The sequence below is a fragment of the Delphinus delphis genome, chromosome 19 (assembly GCF_949987515.2).
Source record: "Delphinus delphis chromosome 19, mDelDel1.2, whole genome shotgun sequence".
Classification (NCBI taxonomy): Eukaryota; Metazoa; Chordata; class Mammalia; order Artiodactyla; family Delphinidae; genus Delphinus; species Delphinus delphis.
Window position 1 is genome coordinate 44138703 of NC_082701.1, and position 23786 is coordinate 44162488.

Here is a 23786-nt window from a genome sequence, read left to right on the forward strand (position 1 = left end):
AAGGGGCCATCTAACAGAAACAGATGTAATGAGTGCCAGGCAAGGGGCAGTAAAAGCAGAGCACACCTAAGTTTGGTGGGAGGGGCTGAAAGGGCACTTATCCTTAGGAGAACTAGAAACCTGGCCGAGTCTGAAGGCCCACTTGCGGGTTTCCTGACCACCAACCCCAAGTATTAAAATGATGGTCACATTCATTACTTGCTAAGACACCACAGACAGACCTCAGGGGCTTCAGTCTCCCCATCTGTAAAACTGGGACCATGATCCTCTGTCTACCCCAGGAAGGCAATCGGAGACCACATCCTGCCTGCACCAGGTTGTGACTCACCTTCAAGCTTCTTCTTTTGACCGACTGGAGCACGCGGCGGTTAGGAGGGTGCTTCTTGTGGATTCGGTTCAGGAAGTCCACTTTGACAACGTGCTGCGAAATGGTGTCCTGGAAACGGTCAAACACCTGGCACCGATTGCTCAGCGTCATGTTCTTCTGGTTCAGCTAGGGACAGAGCAGACACACTCCTGCAGTGAAGTTCAGAACGCATCCCCCTCCCAATTAACTCTATGCTCTACTTTTAAAAAAGAGGAAGCCCTGGGCCAAATGGGCTCCTTCTGTCAGGTGCTGGTATGTCAACACTCCCGTCAGAGGGCCAGGGAATATGGATGAGACATTCTCCCTTAACCCTGCCCAGTCCAGCCTAGTTCCTACTCCCTGGGGAGGCTTGAGGGGTACAAGAATAGGGAATTAGCCAAGAAGTGCCCTTCCAAATTCAGCCTCTGACAGTCGACTATCCAGCGTATAGGGTTCAGAGATGCAGGCCTTGGCCCTAGAGCGCTCCAGACTCCCTTCCTAGCAAGGGATTTTCTCCCACCAGAAGCAAGACTGTTTCCTGTATGGAAGCTTGGCTGACAGGTAAGATCAGCACCAAAATACTGTGTCTCCTGCCCTATTCCTCCACCACGGTACTAGGGAACGTTAGTGAACCCATCTGGATACCAGAGCCTTGCTCTACAGCAGGCAGAAAACCCTGGACTGCTCTCAGAGGCCATAAGGAGGGAAGAAAAGTTTGTGCAGCTGCATAGAGAAGGCACAAAGAAACGAGGCCTCTTTTCCTCTTCTACATCTGGTCCCCTACACATTAATTAAAAGAAAAGGGGACTTCCTTGGTGGTCCAGTGGTTAAGAACCTACCTTCCAATGTAGGGGACGTGGGTTCCATCCCTGGTGGGGGAACTAAGATCCCACATGCCGCGGGGCAACTAAGCCTGTGTGCTCTAGAGCCAGCCTGCCACAGCTAAGACCCGATGCAGCCAAATAAATAAATGTTAAAAAAAAAAAAAAAAAAAAGATCTATGTGGCAGCTTCCTACCTAGTACATTAGGAAAAACCCCTAAGTGGCTAATAAAAAGCCACCCAATTAATAATTTCTCATCTGCTGGAAAGCTGCTCTTACAGATTCATATTTGGGTTGACTGCTCATGGTTGGGTTTTTCTGGTTCAGCAAGAGGCAAAACAAGACCACTGGAAAAAAAAAAAAAAAAAACAAGACCACTGAGCCTCGCAGAGAGGCTTCCTCCTATGTAAACTTTTCTGAGTGGCATTAGTCAAATGAAGAGGGCCAAACAAACCTTTTCTCCCTATGTGCAAGTCTATAACTGAAGTTCCTCTTGGTGCAAAGTGGACAGCACACTGTCATGCTGAAGGCAAGCAGTCATTCCATGGTTATCATCATCTGAGGGACAATGTCTTAAGCAATTACCCTTTTAATTTGGAAAGGCTGCTCTTATAAGGGAGCTGCTCCGCCTGAGGCCCTCTCCCATTCAACCTTCTGAGTGACCGTGCCTATCAGGAAATGTCCTAAACCTCTTTTGGAGATAGCAAATTACAGTTCTATTCTAGCCCCGGGAAGCAGTCTGGAAAATGTAACCAAACCTCCTGGGAGATAAGATAATAGCACCCTCATACCATTCATTCATTCATTCAACAACTTACTTACTGAACACCTATTATGTGTCCTGACAAGGTCTTTGTAAAGAAGGAAGAGAAGGGCAAGAGCCTCATGTGGTGCGTAGGACACAAAAGGTGTTCAGTAAGTGGCTGACTGTCTGGAATACCGTTATCTGTGTCAATTCTTCAGTTCTCCAAAGTTACTGGGCAGTTAACTGCCAGTGCTACGAGAATAAATATTTTAGAATTTTCTTAGTTTGTTCCCTCTGAGAACAAGAAGCAAGAAGATATGGAAGAGCATTTATCTGCATAAGGTTGGGTCTAATGCACTCCCCCTTTTAGGGCTGTAAAACCAACTGCTTAATTCATTACAGAGGAAATTATTCATGAACAACCAAGCGCTAGTGGGTTAAGTCTGTCGGTGCGACTGAAACAAGGCATTGCGGGAAAAGGCTAGATGCACAGCTGAGGCATGTCAAAGTAATCAGAACTGAGTAGGATGGTTTGCAGAAACCAGTGTCTGAGAGATTAAAGTGAACTCTGGTACAAAGCTGACTATACTATGCTTTCCACTGAATCAGTCCATGCCCCAGCTGTGCCCACAGAGGACTGAAGGACACTGCTGTGCTTACCACCACATGTTCGATGTGATTCGGACACATCCATCTGCCCAGGGGCATGGCAGTGAGCGGTGGCTCGAGGCAGTCCATGTGGAACAGGAGGGGGCAATAGTCACACTGGATAAGAGGGGCCACGCGACAACTCCTGCAAAAAAGAGATATAGGCCATTTCTATGGCAAGGTGGGAGAATTCAAACAAACTCTGCACTATGGAACAGCATCCCTTCCTTAATCCTAACAATGTTCTCCCACACCCTCCTCCCCAATAATCCCGTTACATTCACCATTAGGAAGATGGATGAAGTTGGGGGCTACCACCAGGCTCCTCATTATTCTCTCTCCTAAGAGGAATGTAGAGAAGTGAATTTTTTTGGAGTAGAGCTAAAGTGGTTGTCACAGCAGGAATGATCAATGCTTGATACCCACTGGGGGAAGACAGCCAACCCTGCTCTGATCTTTCTACTCCTTAAAAGAAAGCAACTACCTCAGTTTAAAAAAAAAAAAAAAAACCACTAGCAACCTTTCCAGAGTCTTATACTACAAAAGGAAAAGACTTCTCTTCCATATGAAGCACTCAGCAAAACTGACAACCAGAGAGTTGTGCTGGAAAAATGATTTTGTAATGTATTCGTGTAAGCATAGATCAAGGGAGGGCATGTAAGCTAATGCCAATCATGATTTGTAACTACGATACTCAGTGAGTCCTTAAGCTATTCTGGAGACACAGTTTGGGTGTGGCTCAGAGTTCTGCTGCTCTACTATCTGGTTCCCTATAGCTTTTGCTGTGGAACATTTCTTTTTGATAGCTATTTTCTCCTGCTATCCTGCCCTTCTAACACATCCAAGCCAACAAGTCCAGCTTCGGTAACTGAAGCAGCTGGTTCCTATCACTGAGGAGATCCTATTTGAAGGGAACCAGCGTCCCAGGGAAGCTACAACTGGGGCAGCCTAGAGGCTTTTGGAAGTCATCCAGTCTGAGGCATACCAGCTAGTATGGATATTTGTACTACTTTAAAATTCATCTTTAGTGCTTTAGAAATCATTTGCCTTTTTCCAGGGATGTGTGTCTCTGCTGGCCACAGTTCTTCCTGCTAGCCAGTCTAAATATCTCATGCTTCATTTTAAGTCCAACTCCTCTCGTTCTAGCCTCTATAAACACGGTTTACAGTACTTCCGCACTGTGATTCTTCAAGAATTTTTTGTTACAACATTCAAGGCTCTGGTCAATTAGTCACTCAGTCTCTTTGTACTCATACCATCAGAATATGGGTTATCTATATGTAACACACATGGTTTGGAAAAGACAATAGAAGAGAGAAAAAAACATTTGCTAGATATGAGGAAGAGCCTCTTGCTATGGAAGAAAAATACCTGTTACACGTGAAACAGACTTTGACTGGTAAGGGAACAAGACCATTGTGATCTAACTCATGCTGTGTCTTCTTAACGTTTTTCCCTGTGGTTTCCTCCTTTCTTCTCCTCTTGCTAGAACCTAGAAGAGAAATTGGTGGTGTTGAATTTCTCCTGGATGGAGAGTTCCTAGTTCGGGATATGGAAACAACAGTAAGTCCGAGGAACAGGTCTTAGTAAAAGCATGTGTCATGGCCTGGACATGCATCTCTTTCTGAGGCCCCCTGGGCTGGTTTGAAGGGAGAAAAAGAATGAGAAAGGAGGAAAAGGGAGATATTAAGTCAGAACTAAGATTACAAGTCACTTGCTCTATGGCAGAAACACATCTAAATGTTTTGCAGACATGAAGTGGTCAGAAACCTAGGTTAGATACGGGTGACTTAAGAAATAGAAATACCCAGGTCTAATGGTCAATAAAGACTATTCTGTGAAGGTGGCTGAGGAAAAAAATATAATTTTACTGCATTTTTATAGAAAGCAGAAAAGCTTTGAGTCTGTATGCATCCTACTGACCAGCAGGTTTCTTAAGCCTGCCAATTTCACTTTCTCTGGGAAGAAAATAAGATCTAGACGCTTTGTGGTATCAAGTAGAAGCCATGAGTTGATTAAAAAAAAAAAAAGGGAATGGAGGGCAATTTATAATATCCATCAAAACTACAAGTGCATAGTTTAAAAACAATATAAATGCATAGTTTTGACCCAGCAATTCTAGTATTAGTAATTTATCCTACTTATCCTACCGATACATTTACATGTATACAATGATGTATTTACAAAATTATTTGTTGAAACAGTATCTGTGGTAACACAAGATTAAGCACAACCAGAATTTCCATTAATAGGAAATTGGTTAAATAAATTATGGTACATCTATATAAAGAAATTCTAGGAGATACATAAGAACCAAACAGTGGTTATCTGTGAGGGGTAGGAATGTAGAAACTAGGCAAATGGCAGACAGGGATGGGTATGAAATTTTTAATTGTAACCCTTTTTATATTTTTTGATTTTTGAACTATGTGTGTGTATTACCTTTTTTGTTTTTTAAAGTGATACTGGGAAGGGTGGAAAATAGAAAACTGAGCAAGCATTGTAAACCTGCAAAGATCTCGAACCAAGAACAGGAACCGGAGACAGTGGCTACACGGACACCAACTACACCTGTGAGGCTACACCTCACAGGCTGCACAGCCCTTTGGTTGGACAAGAGTCCTTTGGGGAAGCCAGGGTAGGGGAGAGGATATGACAGTCTGGCTAACCTGGTAGTGCAGTGGTACAAGTCAGTTCATTGGGCAACTGAAATTGGGTGGGGTTCCGCTCCATGGCGGCAGCAATCAGCAGCTCAAAGGGGCGCCTTAGCTGGGGCTGCACGTAGTCCGGCTCTGCTGCCACTGGCTCCTCGTCCACGTCGATGATGTCCTCGTCGACATCATTCTGCTCAGAGGTGGGGGTCTCTGTGCTGGCATTGGATGTGGGCGTGCCAGGACGGCTGGCTCTCCTTTCCAGGATCCGGGCATGGGCAATGGCCTTGAGTTCAGTTTTGCTAGCTGATCTGTCCAACAAGTCAGTGTCGCTGCTGGGGGATGTAGTCCGTTTGCCAGATTTGTCCACCAGTCCATTGACGTGGCCCAGCTCCTTTTTCTGCTCTCGTTTCTGTGCAAATAAACAGGTGGGCCCATCACACAAAGTGACACAAAATAGAGATGGATGCTACAAAGTCCTGCTAGACCACTAACCAAAATTACGGAAGTCTCTAATATCAGAGACTCATCCACCTGGGTGGGGACTTGGAACAATGGTCTGTTAAAGTTGACAAAACTATAGCTGAACTAAACTAAAGCTGGCAAAACCACTGCAGCAGGGAATCACCAAAAAGTACAAAAGTTAGAAACAATTTTACAAACCACACATCATATGATACACAGTGTCTGTACACGAGGTGGGGGGGGCGGTAAAGGGATAAAACGTTAATTGTGAGAATAAACTTAGTCTAAGTGAGGACAGTGAGAATAACGTAGAGAATCAAAGAGAGCACTGTTGTTTGCCTCGGAGTGCCCTGAATGGTTTTAAGAACTTTGCTCAAAATACAGAAAAACCTGCAGAAGCAAAGGTAAAAAGTAAAAGAGGCAAGTAGAGCTCCCTGTCCAGGGAGGCTGGGTGCTGACTTGCAAGGCAGCCACACCACAAGGTGGAAGGGTGGTGTGTGGAGGGCAGTGATCCAGCAATCATGGCGTCCAAGAACGGCGGCTTTCAATGTCTCAAGTTTAACTAGAACTCTGACAGTGACACTTTTTGAATGGAAAGGTGGGGACATGGAAAAAGATTAAGTGTACAGAGTAGGACTGAATGACTGATAATACATTTTCCTCCAGGGCTCCAAATAGAGTGGTCAAATGAAGGTTTAGCACTGGTCTCCAGTCAGGAGACCTGGGATCTTGTCCCAGTTCTGCCTCTGATTCCCTATGACCTTAGGTGACTCAAGCCGGAGGGCAGGAATTTCTCTATGCGTAAAGTGAGACTAGTAAGACCTTTCTTCTCCTCCTCTCAGGGATACGGTAGAGATAAAGAGCATCACATATATGAAAGGGATGGCTCTGAGTTGGGGGAAGATCTAGCCTCCACTAGGAATAAAACCCGAACATCAGAGGTTGATGAGGCCCACAGGATGTATCATTTCAATCCACTTCACTGTAACCGCAGGAGGCCAGAGGGCTGTAGAGGTGATGGTGCAAAGGGCAGATTTGGCACTGGTAGGCATAGAGGTCCATCTGAGAGCAGGTCAGAGTGGCATTTCAGGAAAAGCACACTCTGTTGAAAAAGGCATACTATAATATAATCCCCAGAAAGTAGCTCTGTTTCCAGAAAATTGATGAAGAAGTAATAGGGCTTTGGAACGAAACAGAATTTGGTTCAAATCTTGGCTGTGTCCATTCCTTTGAGTACTTGGGTAAGTTCTACCAATTGTGAACCTCAGTTTCTTCCTTTTAAAAAGGGAGAGAGAAAAAAAAAAAAAAGGAGAATATACCACCAGTACCCATAGTTGGCTGTATGGGCTAAATGAGATAACACATGTAAAAACCCAGCTATGATGAGCACTAAAACAATGTTAGTTCTTCTTCTTCACCCTCTTTTCCTGGCTTCATCTCTTCCGCCACAGCTGTTCCCAACCCTTTCAAGTCCAGCTTCGAGTGGCAAGTTTCTGAAAGGCCTCCTGGCTGGCAGGTGACTCTAACTGGCCCCACTCTAATCTAGCTGGGGACACACAGGTAGAGATCTTGGAAGGAGGACAAGCTGGAGGACACCCTGGTTTGTGGACTTCAAGAGATATTAAACTACAGCTGTGGTTAGATGGCTGACTTGGCCTTGGCTTGCTTCAATAAGAACCCTATGCACACATTGAAGAATAAAGGTCTGCCTAATTGTTTACCTTCTTCTTAAAGGCTGAAAACTGTTACACACATAAACCACAATCTCTGAATCATCTCATCCTGTTTCTGCAACCAAGGAAGTAATCATTCATTGTGACATCATGTTGAGGGGCCAGGAAGAGGTTGACGTCACAACAAGGGAAAGTTGCTTGGTGTATAATTAGTGTGGGGTGGAGGGTAGGGAGTGGTTTACAATTCACAGACAAATCCGAATCCACAGCCTATAATTTGAGGATTGGGTCTCTCATAATCTGGGTGGAAGCACACCTACTTCCTTTTTTGATAAGGGAGCATTTAGCTTTTATACCCCACAGAAGTTCTCAAAGTAGAAAATTATGTTCTCAAAGCCAGTACTGAATTATCAAAGCTGAGGGAAGGGGAGCTAAAGAAAGGTTAGGCAACCTGGGGTCCAAGTGGGTCCAAGTCCTCTCCACCCCACACACCTGGCCAAGCTTCTGGATACCAGCAACTTATTTGCCTTGGGGTGAAGGGAATCCTTTTTGTATCAAGCTGGAGGAGCGTCTTCCTCTTCAGCCTCTTTCAGCCACTGGATATGGCTGCCACATTCAGGCCACTTATCAGGAGGTCTACAAGGAGATCAGACTACTCCTGTCACTAGTGAATTAACATGGCTCAGTAAATTAACACACCTTTTCTGCCCATTTCAGCAGCCCATGTTTGGATTTTAGGCCCTACTGGATTCTAAACAGTCACCATGGGGAGTGTGAGGGTGATTCCAGGGCTGGAAGAGACAAGAAGAAGGGACAAAAATGCCTTCAGGGCCAAGCCGTCTTAGCTCTAGAATATCAGTGCTCTAGATCTGGCATCCTGAGCAAAGCCTTCAGAAAGCAGCATTATTACCTTTCGGCGAACAGTGCACCGGTGACACATCCACTCCCCAGGAGGCAACATCTCTTCACTCAGTGGAGGGTTACTGTGGGGAAAAGACAAGGGCAAGACTAAGTAACTAACCCTTTGATGCAGCAGGGAAAAGCCTAACTAGGTCTGACACAAAGCTGCATGCCCCTCAACTCGTATTCTGGCCAGTCCTGCAGCACTGCTTGGGTTCTCTTATCCTTCAAAATGCTTACTTGGCATCATTTACAATAACCTAAGGAGTAAGCATCCCTTCCCATATCTTAGAAAGAGAAGCCAAATCCAAAGCTGTTAACACTGGGCTTACAGGGAAAGAAAGATATAATGAACTAGTTTGGAGCCTTGAAGAGTCATTCCCAAACTCTGCACCATGCTAATAAAATCACTGAGAGAGAGGTCCTCCACCATCTTTTTAAAGCCTGCCAAAGGACTTCCATCTGCTGTTCAAAGCGCTCTGTAAAATGGTCTCCTTCCATCTTCCCAGACCCCGTTCGTGTTCTTTTTCTCCTAGTTAAACTGAAGACTTGCTATTTCTTCTGCTAGAACTCTTCCCCTTGAAAGCTATGCCTACCAAAACCCTATTCATCCTGTAAGGCCTGCTTCAATCAGCCTATGGTAGATTAAAGATGCCTACAAATTTTTCGCTACTCCTTCCGCCCAGAAGTAGTCCATTTCCTTCCTCTTGAATTGAGCTTGTCTTGTGACTTTTTTTTTTTTTGGCCACAGCTAGTGGCCAATGGGATCCTAGTTCCCTGACCAGGGATTGAACCTGCGCCCTCAGCAGTGAAACTGTGGAGTCCTAACCACTTGACTGCCAGGTAATTCCCTCTTGTAAGTTGTTTTGACCAACAGAATGCAGCAGAGGTGACAATGCTGTAACTTCCATGGCTGGGTCTGAAGAGACCTGCAGATTCCATTTTTAAATGCTTGCAATGTTCCATCTCAGAGCCCTGCTCTCATGCTGAGAGGTCACATGGAGGAGACTTAAGGCGCTCCAGTTAACTCCAAGCCAACAGCTAGCACAAACTACTGCTATGTGACTGAGTCATCTTGGATCATGCCAGCTCAGTTGAGCCTCCAAATAACTGCAGTCCAGATAACAATGTGTACAGAAAAACCACCCAGCTGAGCCTAGTCAACATGCAGATTTGTGAGAGATAATAACTAGTGTCAAAAATAAATAAATAACTAGCGTCTATTTTAAGCCACTGAGTTTTGGGGTAGTTTGTTATTCAGCGACAGATAACTGAGCACACAGCTCCTCCATGCGCTCTTCCCAGATTACTCAGACATCCTTCTTCAGCTTTCCCTTGTGTGACAATTCTCTTACTTCTTTTATTAGAGGAACCAAGACAAGGACTGGATCTCTTCCCTCTTTGTATCTTTATAATATAGAGGTTGTACACACAGTAGTCACTCAGTAATTCAATACTGAGTCAAAATTACAGCTGTGTAGGGCCGGCCTTACTGCTCCTCCAGATTATTGATTTCCATTAAGGTTACACCAAGAACCATATGAAATTTTATTAAATTCTTAGGAGGGTCACATTTATAATGTCTATACAGCAGTAGTTCTCAAAGTGTGGCATCAGCATCATCTGAGAACTTATTAGAAATGCAAATTCTGTTCGATAAGATACATGCTCCCCAATGTTCACAGCAGCACTATCTACAACAGCCAAGACATGGAAGCAACCTAAATGTTCATCGACAGGTGAATGGATAAAGAAAATGTGATACATATATACAATGGAATATTACTCAGTCATAAAAAAGAATGAAATAATGCCATTTGCAGCTAAGTGAAGTAAGTCAGACAGAGAAAGACAAATATTCTATGTCATTTACATGTGGAATCTAAAAAAAATGATACAAATGAACTCACTTAGAAAATAGAAAAAGACTTACAGACACAGAAAACCAATTTATGGTTACTAAAGGGCATAGCATAGGGGGATGAGGGGTAGGGGGAAGATAAATTAGGAGTCTGGGATTAAAATATACACACAGTACTATATATAAAACAGGTAAACAACAAGGACCTACTGTATAGCCCAGGGAACTATACTCAACATCTTGTAATAACCTATAATGGAAAAGAATCTGAAAAAGAATGTATGTGTGTGTGTGTGTGTCCACATGTATAACTGAATCACTTTGCTGTACACTTGAAACTAACACATTGTAAATTAACTATATTTCAATTAAAAAAAAAAAAAAGAAGAAATGCAAATTTTGAGACCTCACTCCAGGCCTACTGAATTAGAAATTCTGGGAGTGGGGCTCAGCAATTCATGTTTAACAAGTTCTCTGCTCAATACCAAAGTTTGAAAACCACTGCTATACAGAATAAGGCTACGTTTACGCTTAAGAAATGCCTACATTTGGTTCCTGGGAGTCACCTACTTGGAATGGTATGGAGGAAATTTTTTTTTCAAAATACATGAGAAATGCTAAATATATATATACATAGACTATGAATATATAAGGACTCTCCCTTAAGTCCCAGGCCTTAATGCTAGGCTGCTTTACCGTTTCTACCTAAAACAGCACTTGGCTTGACAAATTTTCCTAGCTCCCACTTTGCTAATGCGTCCCTGGAGCCCTGAGCATACATGTCAGGATGTCCACCAAGCCCTCACAGCTCCTTGCTTCCTATCCTCTGTTTCCTTGGTGGAATCTCAGGAGGATCCTTACCAGGAAGCATAAAACTGGAGGCACACTGGCCTACTGGGACAGGTCTTCAAGCCCTGGAGGGCCACAAGTGAATGTCGCCTGTAAAGTCTTTCCTAGTTCTCTCCAATGTATTTCTGCATAGGCCATGTCCAAACTAATGAAATGCATGCATGTAATGTGCAAAGGCCTACAGACTCTGCTGTGCTTCAGCAGCTGTCATATTAAAACTAATCCTGAAAAGGCTGCCATTTCTCATTCTGTTTTTCATCATTTCTTTTCATCTGCCTACTGACTTTGTGTTTTGTATCAAGATACCCTACAGCAAACATGTAAAGCACAGAAGGGTGAGGCAAGGCGGCAGTGGCTTAGATCTTTTACCAAGATGTGAATGGCCCCCTGGCCACTCTTCCTGCCTTCCTCAATCTATTTCCAACCCTGCTGGCAGAATAATTCTGCCACAATTCTGATCATATCATTCTCCTTATTAAAAAGCCCTTCAATATTGCCCTTACCCCATCAGGATAAAGTTCAAGCTCCTCAGTACTGCAAACCAGAACCCTGTCCCTTCCCCAGCTCCATCAGTCTGGTGGCTCCCTACACAGTCCACACTGTTTCTCAACCCTTTCTCTGATCATTCTCATTCTCTGCTACCCACAACCACAAAAGCTGAGCCTCCCCCCACTCCTTCACCTGGTGAACACCTTATCTTTTGGAGCTCAAGTCAGGCACTATCTCCAGGAAGACTCCTCTGACAGCCCCTGATTCCCTACAGCACTTCTGGGCCATACTATAGTGAAATATTATGTACCTGAATCTCCTTCTCTGCCTCATTTACCTTTGTATCTCTACACTCTGCATTATGCCTGGCACACAGTAGGTACTCAATAAAGCTTTAAAGAACTGGGGAACACTAAAATAATGGGCTTCTAAGAAGTGAATGTAACCCCCTCCACCCAAGTCATGAGGCAAGGCAATGTGGATGTGCAGACACTTGTTCTGGTGGTTAAATAACACATGAAATTACTTATGTTTTCAATAAGAAGACATCAAAGTCCATATTTGCAAGCTTGAACTTCATACCGTAACCTACTTAAACCCTCTTTAAACAATTTGATTTCCCATTTCTCTTTCTTTTTTTTTAAACATCTTTATTGGAGTATAATTGCTTTACAATGGTGTGTTAGTTTCTGCTTTGTAACAAAATGAATCAGCTATACATATACATATATCCCCATATCTCTTCCCTCTTGCATCTCCCTCCCTCCCACCCTCTCTATCCCACCCCTCTAGGTGGTCACAAAGCACCGAGCTGATCTCCCTGTGCTATGAGGCTGCTTCCCACTAGCTATCTATTTTACATTTGGTAGTGTATATATCTACATGCCACTCTCTCACTTTGCCCCAGCTTACCCTTCCCCCTCCCTGTGTCCTCATCATTTCTCTTTCTTAACACAGGGGTAAAATGCTCAAAATCTGTATTAAGAGGCTTTCAAAAGTAGCTCCTGGTTAGTTTCTAAAGGATCACTTTCAGAGATACCATGCTGAAGAACAAACATTTCTCAGAATTGTAGATGATGGCCACAGGCTCCTCTTGTCTGCCCTAAAGTTCAGGCTGGGAGTTTAGGGAGCCATGCAGGAAAGTCAGAGTGTTGTCTCCAGGATGAACACAGAACATTTAAAAGAGTGAGGCGTTGTTGGGATTTTGCTGCTTTCTTAGAGACAGAACATGCATCTTGAAATAAATCTGAAAATATGGTGGGACTTCCCTGGTGGCGCAGTGGCTAAGAATCCGCCTGCCAATGCCGGGGACGTGGGTTCGAGCCCTGGTCCGGGAAGATCCCACAGGCCACGGAGCAACTAAGCCCGTGCGCCACAACTACTGAGCCCGCATGCCACAACTACTGAAGCTCGTGTACCTAGAGTCCGTGCTCTGCAACAAGAAGCCCGCAATGAGAAGCCTGCGCACCGCAAGGAAGAGTAGCCCCCCTCCTGCCACAACTAGAGAAAACCCACACAGCAACGAAGGCCCAGCACAGCCAAAAATTAGAAGGCAGTTTTTCAACTCAAACATCTAGAGGAAAAGGATTCATGAAATGACTCAAGGAAAGACAGGCTGCCATTGGGGTAATAAGCTCAGGAACTAGTTCTGGAAGATGTTGTTCTGCAAACAGACTAATTTTGTTCCATATGAGAAATACTGTCAACAGACAAAGGATTCCAGGGAGAAAGGAGATTCTGCAGTCTCGGGGTACTCACATACACATCCTGAGGACTTCCCCACCTCACCCACCCATCTTAAAGCTCCTTGCCCCCCATGTTCTCATAAGTTAAGTATGAACTTCAAAACAATTATATGCATGCCAGAATCTTTAAATCATGATATGCCTGTCAAGAAAAACATGGCTCTGTTCCAGCTCCCTCTCATCCCCATATATCAATGAAGACAGGGTACTGAGAGCCATCCTCTACAAAAGGAAATCATTAAAAGTTAAAAGTCAGGTAGTGCTGAAATTATCAGTTTCTGCTGCTCAGCAGTAAAAACCATGAAAACACTGTAATGAGCCAGTGCTGCTTGTAAAGACATCAATATGCTTCCTAATCGCTAAAGCTTAGAAATAGCAGAGTGACAATCTCATTTTACATCTAGTCTATTACAGTTCACAAAGTGTTTTCACAGATGCTCTTACTTGATCTTCACCATCATACAGTGAAAATTAATTCTTACTCCCATCATACAGGTATCTCTAAACGGACTTATCTAAAGCCATGGAGTCAGAAAGCAGAATTAGAACCAAAATCAGCTTCCTGGTTCTTCCAAATCTTGAGCCCAGTGTGATTTCTAGGTAGTTCTCCTATTTCTAGGGAACACAGTGGAATATCCGTCACAGTATCTTCCTCAACCACAGGGTTGAGCATTCCCCTCTCCTTTAGTCAATATTTATTGAGTTCCCACTGCTTACTAACCAATGCCACACTGGAGGTACCATGCTAGAGGAAGGACACAAAGCAAACAAGTTATGATCTAACCCATCAAGAAACACAGCCTTTAGGGAGAGAGGACCAGAGTCATTCATCACTCAAGCATTTACTGGACACTATGTTATGCTAGACAACGTGCTAAGTGGTGAGATTTCAAAAATGGTCCTTGCTCTCAGGGATCATAATGTGAAAAGGACAGTTGGTAATGAGACCACATATAATCAACTACAAACTGATTCTGATTCTTGCCATACAGACCTATATAAAACTCAGCAGTTCATGGATGCCAGACTCAACACAGAGCCTCAGAACTTTGGTCTTTTGGTACCTGAAGGTGACGGTGGCCTTTCCCCTACTCTTTCCACATCTCAACAACTGCTATTCAGCAAATGGTAATTAAGCCAGTGATCCTTTAAAGATGGTGAAGTTAAGGATCTTGAGGTGTTCACGAGGAGACTATAGTTTTAGAAGAATGTATATTTCTGTATTTTGAAAACCTACCTGATGAAAGGAAGGTTCTGGGAGTGGAGACATTTCCCTGGGAACAGAGACTAAAGTCCACCTAGCACACAATATTATTTGAAACTTTAGATTCCTTCTGAGAACTGTCTATGTCCTGGGAAGGAAGGTGAGTCCTGGAAGAGTCATTTTCTGTATGTGAGCTGGCTTGTCTTGGATAACTGGTAGCTCTTTAGCCAACAGGCCAAGGGCCTTTATTTTACTTTCTGACTTCAAAAGAATATGGCCTGCGGTGCTGCGAGACAGGCACTCTTCTCCATGGCAGAGAAGAGAGTGCCCTGTGAGCATGGTGCTCTTGCAGAATATCTTCCCATCTTCATGGCTCTGGATGTTTCCTTCCAGATCGTTTGTTAAAAAGCCCTGGCCTGCAATTCCTGGCCAGAAAGTGACTGTTCACTGCTCTCCAACTTGTTATTTATTTTAACCACTACCTGATCTTGAAGACACTGTTAGCTATAAAATAATTCATAACAATAGAGCTCTAAATCTTCAGAGATTGTACAACTGAAGAGTATGCGTCTCAGAGTTTGGTGTGGCTCTCTGTGAGGCCTGAGAGGGCCTATAAACTGTTAACAGTAACATCTGCCCACAAACCAACTAAAAAGCTGGACAAACATTAATTTTTTAAAACTAAAACTCCTAAAGCCAACCTCTGCAGCGGGACTCTGGCATCTGAACTTCCATAAACAAATGCAAATGATGCATCTCTGTTGCTGAACAGGGTGTCTAGATTGGTCTATTTCTGGAGTCATCGAAAAGAAAACCACAAACATACACCCCTCAGCTAACTGTAATGCCTGCACTGACAGACCTCTCCATGTCAAAGATTCAAAGCCCAGAGCCAGATGATCCCAACTTACAGCCCAAGGACAGAGCCCAGTTTTAATTTAGAATGCCTCTTTCATTCACTAATGAGGCTGCAGCTCACCACTGCAGGTGGAAGATATTGGTAGTTGTCATGGTTCTTGGCTCTCTAATTAAGAGGATCTATTTCAAGTCATATACCAGTGTGGTTGATCGGAGTCTAACCTCACTCATCTCCCTCGCCTATTAATATATGTGAACCTGCACGACATTAACATTTACTTCAGATTTAGTCGCCACCAGTGGGACCTGTTGCTCCATAGCTCTGCGTTAATTATCCACCCAGCACAAGCAGTTTTTCAATATGGAACTGGAAGAGAGAAGGGGGAGGGGAACAAGAGAACAAAGGGAGGAGGGGAGAGGTGAAGGGAGACAGAGAAGCAGAAAAGACTGCCTTTTATTTCAGAGACCTATTTTTTACATTATAACATGCAGATAAAAATGGTGTTGGGCTCTGGACTTTTTTTTTTTAATATGTTGTTACTGATGTATGGCTTGCAACCGTCCATCCAGCCAAGCAACACTGACATTTTAAAACTTGAGCCAAAGGCAGCCAGAGAGACATGAAAATATCACTTAACCAAATCATAAGCTTTGGTGTACGTCTTAGGACAAGAGGGAGCAAGTGGATGAAAAATACTTAGGAAAGAACACACTCCATTTTCTCTTCCTGGACTGACAAAAATATTCTATTTAACACAAACACTTAACAGGAACACTGTGCAAACAGCATGTCTGCACACAATATACCAACAACAGCCTTCCACTCAGGTTCTCTTCTAAAAGAGGTCAGTCAAATGACCCTGGTTAGGGTCCCTCCTGTCAGAACCCACCATTCTCCAAGAATCAGAAGCTCTCTAGCTACATAAACAGTCATTTCAGTTGAAATAAAATATCAGACTAAGAAAGATTCCACTGCCCGCCGCCCCGCATCATCTGTATGTCTCTCCCCCCCCCCCTTTGGTGGTGGTGGGGTATTCAGCAAGCAAACAACGGCACTGAGCAGTTTTGATTTTTAATTTCACAGTTCATGGGTCTCATCCATCCATGTGAGGTCCACTACCAGATAAAAATCCTGCATCTATATTTCACGGCATCGTGTAAGACCAACTGCAGAAGACAATACATGCGCGGAACAGGCCTCCTCTCTCTCAGACTGGCCCTGCTGCTCTCCGTCCGCTCAGGAAACGTGTTGGTACCAGTTAAAAGGGGAGTGAGGGTGATCGCTGACAGGACCACAACCATGTCCCAGCCTCCTAGCAGCCATCTTGATCTATAAAGGCACCTATCAGTACAGAAAACAAGCCTTTTATAAATTGAAATCAGCTTCTGTCCTGGAAAAGCTAAGAGGTGATGGGTAAAGTTTAATTTAACAATATCTTTTAAAACTTAAATTAAAAGTTATATTAATAATTCCCAAATATAATGGTCTGTGTTTTGAGCGAACAAAATTTAATGAAATTTAAATGTCAGCAGAAATAGTAAGCTTTCTCTGGACACTTGTGTGGGCATCAGCTTTTCCCTTCATGGATGGCCTACCTTTCAAAGGCAGAGAAGAGGGTCATATCGAAGGATACTGGAGAGATGAAAGCAGAGAGAAAGTTCATGGGGGTCCCTGAACCTTAATTTCTTACTCTCCTTTACCCCAGCTACTGACTCAAATACAGCTAATGCCACAAAGTACATAAAAAGTACAAGGGCTGCTGGTTCTTTCATGCAGAGCCTTAGTAGCTGTGTTAACAAGGAGGCCAATGAAATGCCAGGCCATTACAAATGCCCTATTGAGAAACTTAGCTAGTTGCGTCACTTCCACAGGCATATAATCCTTTCAAACTAGCTGACTGTGCCCCCAAATTTTATTGCCTTCTATGTAGAGCTGGCTTGGGGCATCCTCCCAGTGAAGGACACCTGGAGAAGAGGGTTATAAGAAGTGCAGGGAAAGAAGGAGGGAGGGTAGAACCAACAGTTATAACAGGTGTTTGCCTCTGCTAACTTCTCTACAAGCCAAGCCCGGTGCCACAGGACCTGATCTACCACTGGTTTGCCTATTCTTGCAATCCTGGCTTCTCTACAATGGAAAATGAGCTGGCTGCAAACAGTTAAAAATGGGCTTCATTCATTCACCTTATGATGGATGCTGGAGACCACCTATTTTAGAAAAGAGTCAATATTCTGGCCTCAACAGTCACTTTCTTTTTTTTTTTGGCAACAAAGGATTTTAGTTATTTATTTTAAAATTTTTTTATCATCTTTATTGGAGTATAATTGCTCTACAATGTTGTGGTAGTTTCTGCTGTATAACAAAGTGAATCAGCTATATGTATACATACATCCCCAACAGTCACTTTCTAATACTCCACTTTCTAATATTCCATTGGAAAGAACCAACAATTTTAATTGTGTATTCCATAAGAGTCTCAAAGGTATGGAAAACTGGGTACTGTTCCGTGGTCAAATTTTAGTGGGACTATCAAGAATAAGGAAAGAGGCTACACTCTTCTTGTAGACACAGCTCAGGGAATCTGGACCAGTTCACACCTTACAGATATTGGACCTAAAATTCTATAAAGGCTGGGAAAACTAAAAATAATAACATCCTAGGGAGAATATTTGAAATCCAACTAAATGTAGAGCGGGTTTCTACCCAAGGCTCAGCTGCTTTTCCCTAAGGAGGATTTCTGCTTCATTTACTCTCCTCTGACAGGGTCTTCTAAAAAAAAAAAATGAAGGAGGACGAATAATGTTACTGGGACTTTCCTGGTGGCGGAGTGGTTAAGAATCCTCCTGCCACGCAGTGGTTGAGAATCTGCCTGCCAATGCAGGGGACACGGGTTCGAGCCCTGGTCCGGGAGGATCCTACATGTCGCGGAGCAACTAAGCCCGTGCGCCACAGCTACTGAGCCTGCGCTCTGGAGCCCGCGAGCCACAACTACTGAGCCCGCGTGCCACAACTACTGAAGCCTGCACGCCTGGAGCCCATGCTCCGCAACAAGAGAAGCCACCGCAATGAGAAGCCCGTGCACTGCAGCCAAGAGTAGCCCCCCTCGCTGCAACTAGAGAAAGCCTGTGCACAGCAACGAAGACCCAATGCAGCCAAAAATAAATAAATAAAATTTTTAAAAAAGAAAAAAAAAAAGAATCCGCCTGCCAGTGCAAGGGACACGGGTTCGAGCCCTGGCCCAGGAAGATCCCACATGCCGCGGAACAACTAAGCCCATGTGCCACAACTACTGAAGCCTGCGTGCCTAGAGCCCGTGCTCCACAACAAGAGAAGCCACTGCAATGAGAAGCCCGCACATCGCAAGTAAGAGCAGCCCCCGCTCGCTGCAACTAGAGAAAGCCTATGTGCAGCAATGAAGACCCAATGCAAACAAAAATTTAAAAAAATTAAAGAATAATGCTACTATTGGGGCCAAAACAGCACAGGGCTTATTCCCCTCTTCTTTTACCCTTACCCTTGCCCCTCCCCCAATTTTACTCAGAAACCTCAAAGCTCCCCACCCTGCATGACTGAAGTAATCTCCTGGGCACGCTGTCAAACTGTGCTGTCGTGGTTTGATGCCACAGCTAAGTGTGGACTTGGGCTTCTGAAGCCTTCCAGTTATACCCCTGGTGACCTATTTAGGAGTTGAACATACTTGTCAGAGACAGAGTGCCATGATTTTTCCCTTTGGCCCACTTTTCTCTCAGATGGTCCCTAACCAAAGAACAGTCACCCTAAGGGCCTGAATGTGTGCACACAAATGTTAAGATTTGTGGAAAGCTTGTATACAGCAAGCATACAAGCCTTGCACATGAGCTCTTTCCCGTAACTTAAATAACCTGCAGGCACTTTTCTTACTATACAGCTTCCTACAACACCACAAACTGCAGCCTGAAGTCAAAGATGTCTGATATCATGGAATCAGGCGTCAGAATTGCTTTGAGTTAGAATGGCGAAGTGTCATCTATGCCAGGCAAAACCAAGAGGACTACCAAGGAGGGATAAAGCAAAACAAAGATAATAAAGCAAAACAGTGTTTCTCAATAAAGGTCAAAATTAGTGACATAGTTCTCCCTACATTTAAGACGCTCTTTCAAAAAAATGGCAAGATCAAGGAAAGTTAAATATAGCCAACCCATGTATAGAACTATGAAAAGTTACAGGTTTAGACACATTTAATGAGATTTATGTAGTATAATCTTCACAATGTATTTTGACCAATAATTGATGATTGTTAATGGAAAAAGTTCACCATAGAGTTTCCCTCTAATGTTTCCAGAGCTTTGTTAAAACCAAGAAGCAGTAGAGGGGCTTCTCTGGTGGCACAGTTGTTAAGAATCCGCCTGCCAATGCAGGGGACACGGGTTCGAGCCCTGATCCGGGAAGATCCCACATGCCGCAGAGCAACTAAGCCCGTGTGCCCATGAGCCACAACTACTGAGCCCACGTGTTGCAACTACTGAAGCCCGTGCACCTAGATCCCATGCTCTGCAGCAAGAGAAGCCACCGCAATGAGAAGCCTGTGCACCACAACGAAGAGTAGCCCCTGCTCGCTGCAACTAGAGAAAGCCCGTGCACAGCAAGGAAGATGCAACGCAGCCAAAAAAAAAAAAAAAAAGAATCAGTAGAACTCTACCTGAGGGTTCAGTGAACATGGGAATTAAAAAGCTCACAGCTCATCACAGGAGCCCATGGCTGGTGGAAAGAACAGGAGTAGCTCCACATTGCCCAGTTGTAATGCAGAGACTTTTCTAAACTCACTCAAAGTTCCGTGCACTTCATTAGCTTCTCTGCTCTGTTCTTTGTACAAATGCAGACAGGAGGAAAAAATATCCAACAACCCTCTGAGGATCACAGCTGGATAAAAGACTATAAATGTGCTCGTGCTGCTACAAACAGGTTTCCACCCTAGAATTCAACGTTGCTAGTAATTCTGAGAGGTACCCCCACCCCTGCCTGGCCTGGAGGTAAAATGATGTCTTTGGGCTACAGTTAAGCTCAAACCCCACAGAGAGTCCTCTCCTGCTCACTTGAGCTTATTTCAAAAAGAGCCTCACGCAGAGCCCAAATCAGTGGGAAAGACTAACGCTAGGTTCAGGCACTGAGTCCCCGCCACCTGCCTCCCCCACCCTGCTGTTACTAAGTCTTTTGTCCTTTCAAGACCGGGAAACATTTCCTGGGAGATACCCTGTACAATTTGTCAGAAAACAGGGGAAGGGCAAAGATTAAACACCAAAGCTACTAACATACAGAAAAGCAAACGTAATTAGGGAGAACGGAATAGTCACCATGTGTTTGTGTTAACAAAGGTACCATCCACTTCGAAGAACCCACACATCATTTCTGTTCCCCAACCAGTGTTTATCTTTGCACGTCTCTCATTTGTAATACCACTAAGTATTACGCAGCAAAGAGCAGAGGAAATGGGTCAGTCTCTGGCTTTCAAGTAGTTTAATGAACATTTAGTACAGGATTGCAAAAGGGAAAGGAGTAGTTCTTTGAATGAGTGAGTCAAGTTTTTCTTTATTTAGAAAATTTCATCAATCTGCAAGGTGTACTTGGAATTTGCTTATTGTGAATTCAGCAACAGCTGTATGTAACAGCCAAGTTCCTTTTTACTGATGGGTCCAATCAATAGTTTCTTCTTTTGTCAGTGCCCATTATACCCCTCAGTGTCTTTTGCCTCTCACACAAAACTTCGTCTTTATTCTTATTTGCTGAGACTAGATTTAGAAATAATTAAAGGCTTAAAGGATGAGGATTTTGATATCTGTAAGTGGCAGGCAGAAAAAAGAGTCACCTTCTTATTCTTAACTGTTGTTGAGTCATGGGAAAAGCAGTCAGCGAGCGACCTGTGCATGCGTCCTGGGCATGGTGACAAATCTGCAACACCAAAGTGCCTTTCTGAAATTTGGTCTAGGACTTGCACTGAATACAATGTCCTCCTCTTTCAGGAAACTGGCAGGGGGACAGCTGTACTCCTGTCCTGTCTCTTGGGAGGCTAGCATTATGCAGAGGTGCTCTTATAAGTGTCACTCATTGAATGGCAATGCAGCTGGCCATGTTGTACTCCCTGGGGACTTTAAGTCAAAGGAAGAGCACAGTGGAGGTGGGAAAACAAACTTTTTTTTTTCCTGCTCTGGTGACTTAAAACTCTGGCACCTTAAAACAAAAATGCAGGGACTTCCTTGGTGGTCCAGTGGTTAAGAATCCGTCTTCCAATGCAGGGGACATGGGTTCAATCCCTGGTCGGGGAACTGGGATCCCACATGCCACGTGGCAACTAAGCCCTCAGGCTGCAACTACTGAGCCCACAACGAAGAGCCTGCGTGTTGCAATGAACACCCAGTACAGCCAAAGATAAAAAACAAAAACAAACAAAAAAACCCCAGAAAACAAGAATGCATTTCCAGGTGCCTGTGCTGCATTATCATAGTAAATGCCAACATAACCTCAACCAGAATTTTCCACCAGATTGGTCTGCTTAACTACACACCCAAGGAACTGTTGTGTATGCGCAACTACTGAGCCCACAACGAAGAGCCTGCGTGTGGCAATGAACACCCAGTACAGCCAAAGATAAAAAACAAAAACAAACAAAAAAACCCCAGAAAACAAGAATGCATTTCCAGGTGCCTGTGCTGCATTACCATAGTAAATGCCAACATAACCTCAACCAGAATTTTCCACCAGATTGGTCTGCTTAACTACACACCCAAGGAACTGTTGTGTATGTGCTGGGGGTGGGACAAGAAAGTTCAGAGATGGATTTCAGTATTCTACTCATAACTCAAAGCAAACAACATTCAGCTTCATCTATTTTCTATCGCCATATCACTTGTAGAAGAAAAAATATACCCATTTCTGTTAAGAAGCAGGACACCTGCATTTCTAGGGAGCATCAAAGCAGACGGTTTCTTTTTATAAGCTATATAAAACCTTCAAGCAAATATTCTCTGCATGCCGCCTCCCTATTTACTGTTATCTGGACTTACATAAAGACACGTATAAATAGGTGAGTTCACTGCACTGTTCGAACAACTTTTTGTTCTTGTTCACCGAGATCAAAAGCTCATTAACTGATCTGTAGTTATTTCCACCCCAAGCAGTTACCAATCAAACTGAGGTGATTAAAATCTTCCTCCTTAAACCAGGAACCAGGGGCCTCCAAGTATGAGAAGTGCCTATACACAGAAATTTTCTATTCTGGCTGGTGGGAGCCAGGTGAGCATCCTGCCTTAGGGCAGGTGGTGGATTTTTTATACTTCCTCTAGGGTAACTTCCAGCCTTAGACTTCTTTGCTAAGAGGGGTCACCCAGAAAAGCTGAAATAGCAACATACCAAATCATCATAAGGTTCCCTCCACTGAGACACATCATCTTGACTGAGTTCACAGAAAAAATCCTTTACTTACTGTCATTACATAGACAATATAGGCATAGACATTTAAGTGTACTTAAATCAACCATCTTTTTCTAGGTAAGACTAAAAATTTAAAAATAAAAAGATAGGGGAAGTGAAAAGACAACCCACAGAATGGGAGAAAAGACTTGCAAATCATATATCTGACAAGGGACTTGTATCTAGAATATATAGAGAACTTTTACAACTCAATAATAAAAAACCTAATAAGCTGATAAAAATTGGACAAAGATCTGAATAGACATTTCTCCAAGAAAATATACAAATGGCCAAGAAGCACATGAAAAGATGTTCAGTATCGTTAGCCACCAGGCAAATGCAAATCAAAACCACAATGAGATAGCACTTCATAGCCATAGGATGGCTTTAATCAAGAAGACAGGTAATAGCAAGTATTGGAAAGCATGTGGAGAAACTGGAATGCTCATACACTGCTGGTGGGAATGTAAAATGATGCAGCCACTTTGGAAAATAGTCTGGCAGTTCTTCATCGGTTAAATGTAAGAGTTACCATATGACCCAGTGATTTCACTCCTGGGTATATACCTAAGAGAAATGAAAACAGATATCCACAAAAAAACTTGCACACAAGTATTCACAGCATGATTATTCACAATAGCAAAAAGAAGAAACAACCCAAATATCCATCGACTGATGAATGGACTACAAAAATATGGTATAGCCATACACAGAATAGTATTCAGCCATAAAAAGGAATGAAGCACCAACAAATGCTAGAAGGATGAAACTGGAAAACTCACTGAGCCCTTTTGAGTAACACTTGTACTTTCACTCAGAGCTTAATAAAAAACAGTGTTTCATTCAACACACAGTAGTGACAATTTGAATTCCTTTTCAGTTCAAATCAGGTAATTTATTTGTCTTTATGATTTGGCTTTAAAAAAATTCTCTTGGGGCTTCCCTGGTGGCGCAGTGGTTGAGAGTCCGCCTGCCAATGCAGGGGACACGAGTTAGTGCCCCGGTCCGGGAGGATCCCACATGCCCCGGAGGGGCTGGGCCCGTGAACCATGGCCGCTGAGCCTGTGCGTCCGGAGCCTGTGCTCCGCA

At 43.6% G+C, this 23786-nt stretch overlaps 1 protein-coding gene across 3 annotated transcripts in view; it reads right to left on the reverse strand.

Moving 5' to 3' along the window:
• The window catches only part of PHF12 (PHD finger protein 12), a 40218-nt gene that overhangs the window by 10138 nt on the left and 6294 nt on the right, over positions 1 to 23786 (reverse strand). For all 3 annotated transcript variants that reach the window (XR_009516977.1, XR_009516978.1, XM_059997242.1), the window contains exons 3-7: positions 8261 to 8333; positions 5231 to 5624; positions 3933 to 4053; positions 2574 to 2706; positions 329 to 493 (exon numbers count right to left, since the gene is read on the reverse strand). Coding sequence is in view for 1 of the 3 variants with exons in the window: in XM_059997242.1 (XP_059853225.1) it covers positions 329 to 493; positions 2574 to 2706; positions 3933 to 4053; positions 5231 to 5624; positions 8261 to 8333 (886 nt within the window). In the remaining 2 variants the exon portion in view is untranslated. The remainder of the gene's footprint in view (positions 1 to 328; positions 494 to 2573; positions 2707 to 3932; positions 4054 to 5230; positions 5625 to 8260; positions 8334 to 23786) is intronic.